At 47.8% G+C, this 12,706-nt stretch overlaps 1 protein-coding gene across 10 annotated transcripts in view; it reads right to left on the bottom strand.

Annotated features, from left to right (window-relative positions):
• Positions 1-12,706, bottom strand: part of LOC106047089 (uncharacterized) — a 140,345-nt gene that overhangs the window by 5,385 nt on the left and 122,254 nt on the right. For 2 of the 10 annotated variants that reach the window (XM_066980056.1, XM_066980063.1), the window contains 3 exons: positions 1,368-1,426; positions 1,244-1,335; positions 113-424 (listed from right to left, as the gene is read on the bottom strand). In XM_066980056.1, coding sequence (XP_066836157.1) covers positions 113-424; positions 1,244-1,335; positions 1,368-1,426 — 463 coding nt within the window. Of the gene's footprint in view, positions 1-112; positions 425-1,243; positions 1,427-2,609; positions 2,771-5,056; positions 5,235-12,706 lie in introns of those variants that run through there. The other 8 variants (XM_066980055.1, XM_066980054.1, XM_066980060.1 and 5 more) reach the window with 7 other exon arrangements.

Genomic DNA, 12,706 nt, shown 5'->3' with positions numbered 1-12,706 from the left:
CAAGTTAGTTTTCTCATTAATCTCACTGTCTGCCCAAATATATTACAGTTTGGTTTCATGACCAGAAAAGTATTATCTATATATTCATAGCTAGACTCCCAGCTGAGTTTACCTCCAAGCTCCAGCTTGCCACAGGATTCTCCTATTCCCGAGTTGTTCTCCAAGATGATGGCATAAACTTCGTTAAGATACTTAATTTCTTGCTGAAAGCACATAATGATGTGAGTTTCACTGGTCACCAACTGAATAATGTCATTAGATAATGTCCCATTTTGTGTTTCTCCGATTATTTCAAACCTCTCGTAATTGGATAATTGGCAAATTTTGCTGTCACAATCTTTACAGCGATAAACTGTCACATTTATTTTGTTAGAGGAAGGGCCATTTGTCCCCTCAGCAGGGTAATCTCTGGACACAGCAATACCTACATGAGAAAACAAAGACAGCTATTAATCACCGGTTTCCTCCTCAGACTTCTGGGGAGTTGAGTTCTGGTGGACAAACCCAGTTGTGGCTTAGGAGACATTGTCTGCCAATGGGAAGTTTTTCTAAGGTACTGGGTTCAGTCCCCAGAATAGTTTTTGGAGTTGAAATGTGATACAACTCCCTCACTGCTGCCTCGGGGGTTTGAACTAGGAAGCTGGCAGCCTGGGAGGTGAGTTGAGAGACACCTCCCCTCTTGAGCTAAGAGACCCCCTGCCCAGGCAGGTTCAGCCAAGTCATCCCTCCTTGTCTTCTCTCCTCCCAAAACTCCTTGGCACAATCCCACCAGGTGCATCTCCAGCACCTATGAGATCTCAGGACCACGCTGCCAGCCGAGCTGCCAGCCTGCAGCTGGATGCAGCGCCACTGACTCAGTCCGCTGTCCCCACAGGCAACAGCTTCCCAGACAAACCAGCAGGCACCTGCAGCCTGGCTGAGGTACTGGAGCATGCCAGGGCTGGGCACTGACAGCTGACAGAGGGGTTTTGCTCTCTCAGACCCTTCTGGTAAAGGGCCAGTCCTTTAAGAAAGGATTCACCCCACCTGGCTTCAGGCAGAGCCAAAGGGTAAGTCATTCCTCCCATGGCAGGCAGTTGTAACAGAGAAGTGAATCACCTTCCCCTTCTTAATTTCTTTTCTCACCTTAGTTGTTCTGTGCTCTTAGTTTCAGCTGGACACAACCGAGCTTTCTATTAACAGTTGAAAAGTTTTTAGCTACTGAAGCGCAGTGAGAAGCAAGGAGCTCCATCAGGAGACTCACCTGGCTGCAGAGCGGGGCCACTGAGAAGCAGCAAGCACAGCCACGGGAAGCAGGCAGAGCCCGTTTGTCTGCCTGGGAGCATGGCTCTGGTGCTGTTGGATGCTCCACGACCCTGGCTCTGGTGATGTTGGATGCTCCACGATCCTGGGGCAGGCTCACCGGGCTCCTCCTGCACTCATCTCCCTGTTCGGACATTAAATAGCATCCATTACCTCCTTTCTGTTATCTTTCCCTAGTCAAAGAGAAAACGGCCTCCAGGCCAAGTGCTGTGAAGCTTCAAGCCGAGAAAACTGGAATTCAGTGGCCCCATGCGCATCACTCAGCAATACATACAACAAATGGCTGCCACTTCCAAAACGACACCAAAAATAGACACAAAAGATGTTCTGTGCTGAATGAATGTTTAGTTTAACCCAATATGAAATATTTACTGTTAAATGGAATTTTAATTTGGAAAAGTTGATGGAAAATATCTGTTCAAATTAAAAATAAAACCAGACAACCCTTAGTATTTCTTTCCCACTAATATCTTGGATTTAGTTAGAAAAGCATCCTAGATCATTTCAACGAAACAATAACAAATTTGTAAAGTATGTTTTAGTAAAACATGACTTCTAATTTCCAAAGGAGAAAAACTCTCAGAGAAGTAACCTACCTTTCCTCACCAGGCAAGCTCCAACAAACAATTAGCCCTTTGGAGCTTTTTGTTAGAAGTTTTCAGTAAAATAATTTTCTTGATATGTCACTGCCCGAGAAATACCTTGAGTGAGTTTCCAATTTATGCATGAACTCCTCAGCAGAAGTTAATGATCGCGATCATCAGTCCCCAGGAGCAGACGGGACAGGAGAAACACCGTCCCCAAAACAAGCCCCTTCCAGCTGGCACAGGAGGGACGCAGCCGATCTTGGAGACCGGCTGCAAAATTTCCCACGGAATAAAATCCGGGCCCCCCCTGCAGCACCCCAAGTTCTCGATGCCCCCCGCAGGGCCCGAGCCCAGGAGATGCTGGGCATGGCCCGGAGGTGCCGGTGCTGCCACCCGTCCGCTGCCACTTCGCACCACACGAGGGACCAATTCCTCTGCTCTGCGGTCGCTGCTGCTGTTTTCACAAATCTTTGATCTTGCAAGAATTTCTCTGGGTCCCACCAGCTATCAGCACCATTCAGAGCATCGCGTGAGCACAGGGTCTTCTCTCTTTCTCTATCCATACATCTAAAACTGGTTCTGATCTTCTTTTTTTCCCAAAAAAATCCCCACATCATTCAGTGCCCTTCCAAACAATGCTCACTTAAAGCCTGCTTCCTGCTCTGCAAAGCATCAGTCGGCTGCCCCTGTCCCCTCGGGTCCCGAGGGACTGTCACCAACCTTGTCCTCCTGGGAGCCTGGCCCGACGCAGTGCCCCCGCAGCAGCGGCAGCACACCGGGCGGTTACTGCCCCGAGGTGAGGGACACCATGGGACTTCTGGTCCGGTTTTCAGCCTCCCATCTATATAATCTGTTTTCTCCTTCCCTTTGCAGCCTCCTTGCCTCATCCTTGCTCCTCCTCCTCTGGAAACATTCCTGCCTTCTCCTCCACCTCCTCTTTTCTTATTTCTAAAACCCATAACCCTATCTGCAAAGCCCTGCCTTCTCCCACTGCCCTGCCTTAATGATCCTCTCTTTTGGCAGGTTTCTGACAGTTATCTTGGCCACCTCCTACCATTTATTTTAAATTTTTGCTAACAATAAAACACTCAAATCTAAAACAGAACAGTTGCTTTGGACAGAAAACATTTTTCATCGAGGTTTTACCCCAGCTTGCCTGCCTTTTGGGGGCAATATGAATTCCCACATTCAGAGCTGCTCAAGTTGCCTGCACAGCTGGAACAAGGCAATGCCAGACCCTAAATGCAGACCAGCCACCAGCAGCAGATGACTGAAGCATCAGCTGTGTGGAGAGCCCCAGCAAGGTGTTCTGGCTTTGTTTTTGAAAGGAGCTACTGGAGAACAAATCCCCCCCTGAAACTCTCCTGCTTTTCCTTCTCCCATAAATTCATAGCAAACAGGTTGCAATAGACAACTCCAGTGTTCATCAAGCCAAGAAAGAGAGTCAATAAAGCAACAGCATCACTTCCCCCAAAGGAAAGGTCCTCTTTCAAAGATAAAGCCGAGACACAATGTCCTGGTGAGCCACCTGCATTTTCCTGCCCCAGCACAAGCCAAATTAGCTCATCGCTTCCTTGGCGTGTGCCCTCACGCTCCCCGTCCTCCCCCTCCAGCCAGGCTCAGGCGGGGCTGCCCCTTCTGCAGGGACCCCAGGGTGATGAGCGCAGGGCTGTGCGGGGTCCCCATAGCCCCCTGAAGGGCAGGAGGGAGCAGGGCTGCTGCCCTGGGCTTCTGGAGCACTTCCCCCTCCGGTTGATCCTGACACACAGTCACCAGCCCGCGGGAGCCCCCATGCTCCCCCAGCTGCAAACACGGCATTTCCCTGTCCCTCCTCGCTCCTCCACCCAGCCACACATCTTTGCAGCTTTCTGAGCACTTTAGTGTATGGCTCTTACAGTCAGGCAGAACGGTCTTGGTGGAATAACACAGTATATTTTCAGAAGAGGTTTGTGTGTTACCCTAAGTAGCCTGTGTAAAGGACTTAATTAAGTTTCAGTTTGAAGCAAATGGTCAGAAGGAAGCAACAAAAACAACAATCAAAGAACTTCACAAGTGACTATGGATTTTTTTACACTCTAAGTTCTTTCCGGGAAAAGGAGTGGACTTTACATAACTCCAGTATTGCTTACAGTACCCGTTTCACTTTGTTGATCTGCTGACTGACACTCTCAACAAGCCTTTGCAATAAAGAAAAAACATAAGCAAAATCAGAGGAAGAGGCAAAAACAGCTATTTCCAGAGCAAGCCTACAAGTGCAGTTTGTTACCAGCAGTTCCAGCAAGCAATCAGCAGGACACGGTCCTTGAGCTGAGAAAACTTCAGAAACCAAAATTAAAAAATTCTTCTATCACAGCCAGTGGAAAACACTGCTGAGATTTTGCACTGTTTGCAGCACATTAAGGCAAGTAGTATGAACTGTTTCCCTAGTTTCATTTCTTTTATTTTGAAACCAATATCCTTACTGCCCGACCCTTTCTGTTTTGGTTCTCTGTTTTGTTTAGCTCTGAACCCAGAGCCATCGGGGTCTGGATCCCCACAGGTCCATTTTGGGGTGCAGCAGCAGCCCCAGGGAAACACACCACCATCAGCTGCAGCGTGGGTGACAGCTTCTCAACGGAAAGGGAGAGAGCTGCAAAGATTTCTACTGCACCCTCCTGGCAAATTATCCTTTACGTGCAAGTTTAGTAGGATGACAACTTTGGTAAGGGGATGTCAGAAAAACATGCAAAGAAGTTATGAGAAAATAAATAATGGTTAACTGGATGTCAGAAAAATTATTTGGGGGTCATATGAGATGAAAATAATATAACAGATTTATTCTGTAATTTCTGCAGTCACTCCCACCTACATTAAATTGCACTAATTAATGAAGCTGTTATGTTTTTGCACTCATATCAACAATGGGACAGCAGTGCAGAGCTGCTCAAAAGCTGACAGGCGGGGCTGCAAAGCGTGGTGCTATTTGTTTGGCACAGTCGCATACACAGAGTAACGCACGTTTTTCCCTACAGAGAAAACACTGAATGTTTCCCTTCCACCACAGTCACGCTTTTAGTGGCCCTTTCTAAATGTCTCCTTAAAAAGAGGAACCGCTAAGTATTTGAAAGAAAAAAGACCGGCTATAGACTATAGACAGGATCTCCTAAAGAAAAGCACAGTACAAGTACCTCAAAAGTGATTTGTCACCAAGGAAGCCTTCAAGTGCCTCTTCCTCTGCAGCGAGCCCCGCAGCTGGAAGCTGTGGTTCCTGAGCAGCTTCTCCTTCACCCAGGACATCGAGCTCCGATTCCAAGAGCGTGGATCCCCAAGACAAAGGCAGACCGGTGGCTTTTCCCTCCTTTTAAGGGCTTTAAGGCCATTTTCACTTTCACTTCTTGCTATAGGCAGGACGGCTGGCGCAATGTCAGCAAGGTACGTCCACGCTGCTACATAGGATGCTGCAGATGGACAGCGTGGAAAGCACTGCAGCCTCCCCTGCCAAAACCCACTCCCAGGATGTGCCCCCCGCACAGGAGCTGGGCACGAAGGCTGCCTCTCTGCGTACTGCAGCAGGGATGTGAACTGAGAGGGTCTGAGACCTGCACCTGGCTCTCCTACCATGTAACAGGCAGAAAGTCTGCACAGCCCTCGGGACAGCAAAGTAACCTCTCCATTTCCTGGAATCACCACAACTCAGGTAAAACAGGCTCACTGGCCTTGGCAAAGCAGTTTGAGGTTAACGCCACAGGTATTCATTTGTAGCTGACCACTTTTATATTTGCTGTTTAATAGAGAAAATATTATGTGTTAGCTCTGACCATGGAATAAAATCTTCAGGCACCTGTTCTGCATTATTTCACATACTATGTGGTGTGTTTATCTTCTCTGCAGCCACTAATAGGGCTTGTGGAAGACTTCTTTAAATGCTGCCCTCAGTATGTCAGAGAATCCCAGAACGGCCGAGGTTGGCAGGGACCTCTGAAGATCACCCAGTCCAACCCCCAGCCGAGAAGGATCACCTAGAGCACCTTGTGCAGGATGGCACCCAGGCGGGTTTTGAGCAGTATCAGGGAGCGAAGAGGTGCATGCATCAGCTCCCAGTACCGGAACACCAGATGATGCAGACACTCTCCCAGTAGGACTACATTTTCTTAAATGCAGCCTGCCACCCTGGCTCTCAGCGCAGTCTGTTAAGGGGCGAGCTTAGATTCAAAACAAATGTTTGTCCCATGCACAAATAGTCCAGACTGCCAAATTAACACACATTAAAGCTAGACGCAGACATTTGTTGCCTGTCTTCTTGTCTGTGTTGTGGAAGACATCTGTGTAGGATCAGCAGAGAGTGCCCTATTGCCAAGGAAGAGGAGGCTGAGGACAGCGGACAGGCAGGTGTATCCCCTGAGCTGGCTGCTTGCAGACTGCAGCTGGGCTGGGAACACATTCTCCAGTTATTAGGCTCACGGAAAAGCAGAGAAAGGTCCCCGTGGGCTGGGGCTCAGCACCAACACAACACAAGACCAATCCCTGAGGTGCATTATCACTGTAGCTGCAAGGTTTCCTTTCTATTTTCCTTTTCTGCTGCCTGCTCTCAGAGTTCAGGACAATTACCTTGCCCAGATTTTTTTGGAATTCCTCTCATCTATGTTTTTTTGTTTTGTTTTGTTTTGTTTTTTTTTGCTTCCCTGTGCCAGACATGCACCCATACCTTACCTGTTACATTCTTTGCCTGCACAGACTGGAGTCAGATTTCCTGTAAAGCCTTTCTAGTTCTGACATGACAAGCATGTACTTTTGAATAACTCCAGCACATAAATTTGCTGCATATTGGAAAAGTGGAAAGACAGTGAATCCAGTATAATGCCTATGCTTCTTCTGCAAAAGCTTATTCCAAAGAGGAATAAGCAGAAATATGACATCCTCCTCCACAATAAACTCTGGGAAAGGAGAGAAAAGGATTCTTCCACCCTTCTAGGCTCCAAACAAATTTCTATTTGGGTTTTAACTCAGCCTCCTGAGAAGTTATCATAGACAGAAGAAAAGTATAAAGAGAATGAAATACTTGTCCTCAAAGACTATCCATCCACTGTATTTAAATCTTGTAATCCCAATAAAGACCCAAGAAGAAGCTTTATCCATAACATTAGAATAAATATTTTGAGAACTAAACGTAAAACAAGAGATTTCTTTAAATGCAAATGTGAGAATAAATCAACAAAATAACTAATACTCCACAAATTAGAAAAGAAACAAGCAAATGTGAATGACAGCTAGGGAGGAAAGGTGTTGTGCCTTCCATCAGGTTGTCTGGGAACCCCAAGCTGGTACATCCCTCAGCACGGGTAGCTCCTGACTCAGTAAGAGGGAGCCAGAAAAAATAGTAGTAACAAATCTAAGTTAATTTTCCAGACAGAATTCAGGGTCTTGCAGTGGCCTGAGAAACTATGTTGGGAATTACTGCCTATATTCAACATTTGGTTCCCACACCATGAGTGCACTGAAGTAGTCAGAAAACACTAGTAGGGAAATAGAAAAGGACAGACTTTCTTGCACCTCTGGGCAGCTCGTGCTATCTGTAGCATAGAAAAAAAGGCAGTAGGTTGAGCCAACGGCTCTGTAGAAATGATGAGTGATAACGAGCTAGCAGGGAGTTGTTCCAGTAAGTCAATATTGTTATAGTAAGCCAGGTCAAGCTCAGCTGCATTACCTCTTTTGTAGGTCTTTCTTATGTCATTTCCTCAAGGCTAAGGCTTTACCTTTTCCTCCTAAAAACATGTTTCTTTGAGAAAAACATGCAATACCAGTTACATGTCACAGTCCCACACGTTAAAGACTTTCTTTCACCTGAGCCCCTGGCTCCCTGGTAGCTGTGCTGTTAGCCAGAAGCAGCTCCACCAAATTAGGTGCTGTGACAGTCTCTAGGAGGGATGCTACCCACTCCAGCCTGCACGACAGAGCTCAGTGTGGCTTCTGGAAATGAAAAGGGAGTGCAGAGTTCAGCAGAGCTACATAGGAGTGTGACAGGATACAATTATATGCTATAATATACTACCACATACTATAATTTAATCAGGTAGGACAGCCAGTACTAAGAGCTTTCACACATACCAAATATCAGCTTGCTGTCATATAGCTTGTCCTGGAGGCTGGGATCTTGCCTGAGGCAAATCAGTTCTTGTCTCAGGAACCCAGTAAAAGTCAAGTAAAAGGTGTGACACATGACAGCACATGAGGAGAACCCCATGGAGCCGATATGGGAATTGACAGCCAAAGCCCACTGCTGGGCCAACATAGGTGGCTGAGACAAAAGAGTTGCACTGTATTAAATGGTACGCAGCACCTCTCAGGACACCTCAGTCTGTGGAGCCTCCTCATCTCAAAGCCAGGGTACAGCCAGAGAGAGACCAATCCCCCCCCGCCTCCTCCTGAGAAGTCTTCTGATCCCCATGGCTTGAGACTGGAGCAAGTGGCTGCAGGGAGGGTCGTTCTTGTGCCTTTGCCCAAACATCCCTATAAGCAGGCTTGGACAAGAAGAGGAAGTGGTTTTGGTTGCCTTTCAAGTCAATTTTCACAATGAACAATCAAATCATCACAGTTTTGCTCTTTCTAAGCTCAGGATACACAGAAGAGCTTGTCGTTCTCTACTTTCTCAGAACCACTTTGTGTCAAAAACATTTCAGAGAAAGTGAGATCAACCAAGCCTGGGAGCAGCAGGAGGCGACCTGTGCTCTAAATCCCAGTGCTCCTGCCACAGCCTGGACAGCCAGCACAACCTGTTCCTGGCCCCTGGCCATGGGGCTGAGCACCTTCTCTGCCCAGCCCCTGGTCAGGGCACAGCCCCACAGGACAGGCTCCAGATTCGAGCACGAGTGCTTTGGGGTGGGACCAGGCATACAAGCACTATGGGGGTGGTTGGAGCTCCCGCAGGACCTCTGGCAGAAGAGGTTTCTAGCACTCACAGGCTGCTGCTGGCAGGTTTGGGCTGCTCAGTCCACCTCAAACAACCCCTCACCTGTTGCACCTCTCCCTGCCACCTGAGACAACCTGGAACTTACCACTGGAAAACAGCATGCCTCTATGGAAGAAAAACATGCCTCTGTCAGGGCAACTGTCGATGTCAATTCAGTTGATAGAGAAACTAAAAGCAAACCTGTGTGTGAGGTTCTCAGTGACTGTATGGCACCAGTTGTACTTTGAAACGTCTGCAAGGGACAGGACAACCCTGGCTCATCGCCACCAGTGGGAGTGGTGTGGAGGTTTTACCCTGCTGGGGAGCTGAACTCCACCTGATTGCACTCTCACTCTCCCTCCCCAGCGGGGGAGGGCTCGGGGGAGCCTTTGAGATAAGGACAGGAATATCACTCAACAATTATCGTCATGGGCAAAACAGACACAGCAATAAGTTACATTAATCTCCCTATGCTTATTACTAACAGATAAGAGCAGCGAGAATCTAAAAGCAAACAAAAACTACACCTTTGCCTGGTCCACTCTCTTCTCCCTCCTCACGCTGAATGGCACAGGGGAACGGGGAATGGGGGCTGCGGTCAGTCCATAATGTTTTCTCACTGCCGCTCCTTCATCCTCCCTCTGCCCCTGCTCCACGTGGGGTCCCTCCCACGGGATGCCGTCCTTCCCAAACTGATCCTGCGGGGGCTGCCCACAGGCAGCAGCTCTTCAAGGACTGCTCCCATATGGGCCGTATGGCTCCATACCACAGGGTCCATTCCCCAGGAGCAAACTGCTCCAGCATAGGTCCCCCACGGGCAGCAGCTCCCCCCAGACCCCCTGCTCCTGCGTGGGCTCCTCTCCACGGGCTGCAGCTCCGGCCCGGGGCCTGCTCCTGCGGGGGCTCTCCATGGGCCGCAGCCTCCTCCAGGCCACAGCCACCTGCTCCACCGGGGGCTCCTCCACGGGCTGCAGCGTGGAGATCTGCTCCGTGTGGGACCCATGGGTGCAGGGGGACAGCCTGCTCCACCAGGGGCCTCTCCACAAGCTGCAGGGGAACTGCTGCTGCGTGCCTGGAGCACCTCCTGCATCCTGCTGCACTGACCCCGGGGGCTGCAGGGCTGCTTCTCACTCCTCTCCCAGCTGCTATGCAGCAGGTTTTGTCCCCCTTCCGTAAATCTGCTCTCACAGAGCTAACACTGCTCACTGGCTTGGCCCTGGCCAGCAGCGGGTCCCTTTTAGAGCTGTCTGGAGCTCTGATCAGCTGGCGCTGATCTGACACAGGGCAGCTGCTGGGCTCTGCTTACAGAGGCCGCCCCTGCTACCAAGCCATTGTCACACAAACCCAACGCAAACAAGTAGAGCTGGCCCAAGTCCGAGCTGCTGCTTTTGACACACATGGCCTCGGTCCCACGTACTGCAGCATACAGCTCCTCCATTAGGAGATGAGGGCCCTTATGGCCCCCGTGAATCCTGCCCTGACCCCTTTTCTCTGCTACATCACCGTCTGATCCTGTTTCCTGGTTGCAAGTGGTCTCAAGTGACAGAAAAAACAAGGGCTGGAAAAGCACACTGCCACCCCCTACGTCTGAGATGAATCCCCTCACATTTCCCACCAAGAATGAGTTTTCAGCCATGTGCACTGTTGCACCCTGGTGCCTGTCTCAGATACAACCTCACGGACTCTCCCTGGAAGTGTGCACTGGCCAGTGCAGTGCAGAGAGCACTTCGGAGCTCATTCCTTCTGCTGCTCCAACAAGCAGTCCTGAGCATCTCTACTGAGAGGCACTCAGGGTGAACAAACCCTTTTCCTTGCTGGACAAGACTTTATTTTTTATTTTTAACATAAACATCATGGTTATTTCCAAACCTCCCATTTTTGCCAGCTCCTAAGTGTGACAGCTGCAAATAGCAGCACAAGGGAGCAAGTTACAGCCAAGCAATACAGCGGTCGATTGTTCTGTTCTTCTGGATGACTGAGTGGTGTGGGGAAGTGCTGGCAGGACCAAACTCTTCCTGTGAAACCAGCTAGTTCAAATAGTTTATGACTCAAGTTCCAGTGCACGCTGTCAGTCCAAAATATATCAATATTCTGAGAAACTGACTCAAAAATTTACTTTTCTTTTGCCCCACATCATTATTTTTTTTTTTCTCACAGAAAATAAGTTACTTTTGAAGTTAAAGAAAAAAGAGAAGACTGGAAAAGAAAAGACTGACGAGAGACCTCATCAATGTGTGTAATATCTGAGGGGAGGATGTCAAGAGGATGGAGCCGGTCTCTTTTCAGTTGTGCCCAGTGAGAGGATGAGAGGCAACGGGCAAAAACTGAAGCACAGGAGGTTCCAGCTGAATATGACAAGGCATTTCTTTACCATGAGGGTGACAAAGCACTGGAACAGGTTGCCCAGAGAGGTTGTGGAGTCTCCTTCCCTGGAGATATTCAAAACCCACCTGGACGCCATCCTGCGCAAGGTGCTCTAGGTGATCTTGCTCGGGGGGGGGGGGGAGGAGGGTTGGACTAGATGATCTTCCGAGGTCCCTTCCAAACTTGGCCATTCTGTGATTCTGTGAAGGACAAACCATTGATAATACCTTCTACAAGCACAAAACAGAATCTAGGGAAAACATACGTTGCCTATACTATAATTCCAGGAACAGGCAAAGAACTTCAGTATCCAAGAACTGCTCTGACAACTGTTTATTTTGATAATGTCCATCCTGCCACTCAGCCTCTTACAGATGTAGGCTAGCACTGCAACCTTTAACTATAAATTCAGTACCTGATAAACAGGAAAAATATTTTAATGTCTGTCCTCAGTAATGAAATTCTCCTCCTTTTATTTACGCAGAAAGATGCTTTAGAAATGAATGGTTTTCTGTGGGCTGCCATGCCTTATGTTAGCAATGCAAGATCTTCTGCAAATAAGGTTGTAACGTGACATTAATCTGCTAAAACATATATAAAACCATGGAGTACAAAGTAAGAGCTGAACATCAGCCTACTCCTGCATATGCACCAATTTCCACTTAAGGCAAAATTTTCAATCCCTGCCACAGTTTTGTCCTCAAAGTCCAACCAACATGCAGGCAACCAAGCCAATGGGTGAGGGACAGACATTTGTATTCTGCTTTACTGCTGTCACCACCATTAGGGTCCTTATGTATACAGCAGTGATACTAGAAACTCTACTATTGAATCAGGCTTTATTTTGACTTCCAGAAATCCTCCACCTTGAACCTTCTCCTATGGCCAAGCAACTTTCTGCTTTCTTTGATCCACCCTGACCCCATTAACCTTGGCCAGAACCTTACCCAGGAACTCAATGTCAGAAGTGGACAGGAGATGAAAATAAAATACTATGAATACAGAGAAAGCTAGACTTTCTCTAAGGCATGACTACAAGTAGTGTTTAGGGCTTCTGTTCTTTGTCCCATAAGAGAACTTTCTATCTGCTTTTTTAACATATCTTTTTTCATGTGATGTTTGTTTACATATCTTATTTCATTATTAGGTTAAAGGTTTGACTAGATGATCTTAGAGGTGTTTTCCAACCTGAATGATTCTATGATTCTATGTTCTGGGAAGTTGGGAGGGTAATAATAAAGACCAGGGATCTATCCCAGACCTGTCCATTGACAGTCACTGTATCATTACGTCATTGATCCCAGTGTGTTTTGCCACAGGTTTTGCTTTCCAAATCTTACTTTCTGACAAAACTTCCTCTTTCATATGTGCAATAGGCTGGCCTGCTAACCTGACACATCAGGAAAATAGCTCACGAAGTCATTTACGGCTGAAATATAAAACGAGAACCATAATTGTTTATGACAATCTACGTAGTATCATAAAAGTGATTGTTATTGCTAAAGTAATTCACCCATCCAGGCTTCGA

Source organism: Anser cygnoides, chromosome 19 (genome assembly GCF_040182565.1).
Source record: "Anser cygnoides isolate HZ-2024a breed goose chromosome 19, Taihu_goose_T2T_genome, whole genome shotgun sequence".
In the NCBI taxonomy this organism is placed as follows: domain Eukaryota; kingdom Metazoa; phylum Chordata; class Aves; order Anseriformes; family Anatidae; genus Anser; species Anser cygnoides.
The sequence above is the reverse complement of the archived record's forward strand: the minus strand, read 5'-3'. Positions and strand labels throughout refer to the sequence as shown.